This window comes from Alosa sapidissima, chromosome 14 (assembly GCF_018492685.1).
Source record: "Alosa sapidissima isolate fAloSap1 chromosome 14, fAloSap1.pri, whole genome shotgun sequence".
Lineage (NCBI taxonomy): Eukaryota > Metazoa > Chordata > Actinopteri > Clupeiformes > Clupeidae > Alosa > Alosa sapidissima.
Window position 1 is genome coordinate 28,980,223 of NC_055970.1, and position 3,394 is coordinate 28,983,616.

Sequence of the window (3,394 nt, forward strand, 5' to 3'; positions counted from 1 at the left end):
TAACAGAGATACGCTTCCAATATGTGCACAGAGCACACTGTAGTAACATTAATGTTTGGAGTGTGTGCTGCGGTCTCTGCAGTATCATAAAAGCACGCCCTGTACTATGGTGATGCGCGAGGTGATGTGCAAACATGGGACAACCTAAAATCACACAAAACGTATTTTTCTTTATTTTTGTCACCTTTATTTGATTTACATAGTTGACACTGCATGTGTATGGGCAACATTTGAATAGAAAAAATAAATCTGTGTTCACACTGTGGTTAGAGGATAAGGGCTTCTCAATACTTATGTACCCACTGGCTCATTCAGCCTTTAACAGTTAAAAAGACCCCAATCAACTCAAAAGCATTTCCTTGCATCTCTGGCATCTCAAAGTGTTCATCTATGGTGAAATCGGTCAAGGCTATAGGGCATTATTTGACTATTTCACATTCTGTATACTCTGATCATCATCTGCCACGTAATCTGACCTAACTGACATGTACTATGCGTTTCATAGGTACAGTTAAAATTCTTCAGACCAACTTTCATTTTCCGCTCTACCCCTGTGCAGCAATAACTTATAATGTTTGAAATCCTGTCCCAATTCAGAGAGAGTAACTTCTGAACCAATATTCTAGTAGCAATGCTGGATTACAGTGATTGGAAAAAAAACAATGTTCTGAGTGAATAACTTAAATCAGGCATTCATATGGGTAAAATGTACATTTATTACAGGAAATCAGCCACCCACTCCCATTCCCTGAAATTATCTGTAAAAGATGGTATCAGAACAGAGAAAAACAAGGCAGATCAGATAAACTGCTCACAGGAGAAATCAACAGTCCAACATTTTATCCAACAATAACTGTCTCTTCATCTGGGAACTCGTAGTAAGGGACCTCTAGGTTGAGTGGAGCAGGGCCCTTTCTAATGCGGCCTGATGCGTCATAGTGGGAACCATGGCAGGGACAGTAGTAGCCCCCAAATTCACCAGCGTTAGCAATGGGCACACAGCCAAGGTGGGTGCACACACCGAGGACGATAACCCAAGATGGATTTTGCACACGGTCCTTGTCATGCTGAGGGTCTCGGAGCTGAGACAGATCCACAGCAGCCTCAGTGGCGATCTCCTTTTCTGTACGATGGCGGACAAACAGAGGCTTTCCTCTCCACTTGAAGGTCATGTTCTTGCCCTCTGGGATGTCTCCGAGTTTGACCTCAATCTTTGACAACGCCAAGACGTCAGCTGAGGCACTCATGGAGGAGACAAACTGGGTGACAACGGTTTTGGCAGCATAGACTCCCACCACAGCCGTGGACCCAGTGAGGATGTAGGAGAAGACTCGCCGGGATTCACTGCTGTCCTGGGAGGATTTGTTTGGATCCATCACATCAGGACGGCGGTAATCTGAGAAGTCAGGGATCTTGATGTCTGTGTGAGCAAAGCGAACTCCAGCTCGGGCTAAAAATAAAACATGCACAAGGTTAGACTCATAACAACATCACAGGCAAACAAAGCATGATTACATATAAGAAATGATAATTTTTAACAAGGCATTGGCTATCACTAAGAAATTCACATCACTACAACTAAAAAGATCTGTATTGAAAGGGAAAATGGTGCACACCAATAGTAAGCAAGTCCTATTCCTACATGCACAATGGTCAAGGCAAGGCCCTATGTTACCTAATTACACTGTGGCGACTTTAAAATAGCAGCAGAATAATGATTTCGCGGCTCACAATAAAAAAAATGCAACTACTAAGTGTTAATAATTAAGATATTAGATTATGAGACTGATGAGAATCATCGCTACCAGGTATCAATGCTGGCAGTTTAACTTGTCAGAACCAGTCCATTTAGCGGTCACACCTTTTATCAGCTCGGCATTCAATAAGTTGGTTTGGCAGGCAAGTGTCGGCTATAATGAAGCCAAGTGTTTGACAGCATATCGTTAACGTTACTGCACGGTTCATGCTACGCTAGTTAGCTAGCTACCGTTAACAGAGACTGCTAACGTTAATATCTGGTAACGTGCATGTTCCGAGATTTCATACTTTATCTATTACATAATAGATTAACTGGTCTTGCAAAAAACTTCGTGGGGTTATCGCTCATAGCAAATGTTCTTCTCTGAACCAAACACAAGCGGAGTAAGGTCGTGTCCTTAGCCATACGTGTAGAGTTGCTAACTCTGCGGTGTGTCTCGCGACAATAGCTAATAGCTAACAGCTAACAACTTACCAGCTATTACCAGTTACCAGCCTATGATCCTAGCACATTAGCTGCTAGTTCATAGCATGTTAGCGGTTCCATCTAGTATTACGGAATTCGTGTTTTAAATATATTAAGATAGTATGCTGACGCCTCCACCAATACACAATAACTTGTATATCACAACAAACATCGGTAATTTAAGATTTACTGGGTAGAGGAAGCATTATAGACCATCCTTAATGTAGATGTCCTTGACTGTAAATGTAGGCCCTATAATGACGCCAGGGTGCTCGCTTGATTGTAGGTGCCCGGTGACTCACCATTGATGCTGACTGAGATAGCAGGCCCAGTCGTGGGACTTTGTCCATTTAAGGATTCGCGGGTGAGAAACGACTTTTTAAGATCTAAATGCACATGCTCGCTTTTCACAACAACTCCAGGTACAAGGGCTTTGAGTGGTCCAGCCACAGCAAAACTCGTCGCCTGCAAGTATGGGGAAAAGGCCCCCGAACGAGCGGCAAGGGACATCATCTTTCTCGCCGAAAAGCGCGTCGCCGTCGGTCTTGCTCTTCTTGCTTCTTTCCTCTTTCCTTCCTGGACGGTTGCGCAGCTGTACACGTTACGTGGGGGCGTTTCTCGTGACGTCATTCAAGATATGACATTTAGAAATGTGTCTTGTGATGTCAAGTGTATTTCTCCTGTTGAAAAATAACTAGGCTACTGCAGATTTAATTGCTGCAGTAACTGCAACACACATAATCTGCTCGGCTCAGGTTAGGCATACCATAGTTTATTATAAGTTGTAAAGACTATAGTCTACTGTATGTTGTCTATTATTTTGTTCTATGAATGAAATAAAAAAGCTTTCTGATTCATTGCTCAACCCTAATTAGGTAAACTTTCAAGGGATAAAATAAGTAGACCTACACTTGTGTTGCATCATGTGTAGGCCTCAGCCTAATGTCTTTCTTCAGATTTTTTTTGTGTGAATAGTTTTGGGTTTCTTTTTTGTCTACACTTGTGCATTAACTGGAATATAATTACTTTAGTTTGGAAGGGAAATCCATTAAAGGTACACTATGCAGGTTTAGGTATTTTTGGCTTCTGTAGAGCCCCTCTAGAGTCGCAATATATTTATATTGTAGCAATCTCACCCGCAGACAAGAATCACCTTTGGCCAGGATGGTC

General features: G+C 42.3%; 1 protein-coding gene across 1 annotated transcript; it reads right to left on the minus strand.

Annotated features, from left to right (window-relative positions):
- Positions 1–696: 696 nt before the first annotated feature.
- Positions 697–2,804, minus strand: LOC121681910 (cytochrome b-c1 complex subunit Rieske, mitochondrial). Its single transcript, XM_042061873.1, has 2 exons — positions 2,527–2,804; positions 697–1,450 (listed from the first exon to the last, which is right to left on the minus strand). Exons 1-2 carry the CDS (start codon positions 2,735–2,737, stop codon positions 840–842), a joined length of 822 nt encoding a protein of 273 aa, XP_041917807.1. The 5' UTR covers positions 2,738–2,804; the 3' UTR covers positions 697–839.
- Between the last annotated feature and the right edge of the window lie 590 nt (positions 2,805–3,394).

Coding starts and splice junctions, on each gene's coding strand:
- LOC121681910 (XM_042061873.1), bottom strand. CDS start 2,737: ATGATGTCCCTTGCCGCTCGTTCGGGGGCCTTTTCCCCATACTTGCAG. Junction 1,451..2,526: donor TATCTCAGTCAGCATCAATG/GTGAGTCACCGG, acceptor TTTTATTTTTAG/CCCGAGCTGGAGTTCGCTTT.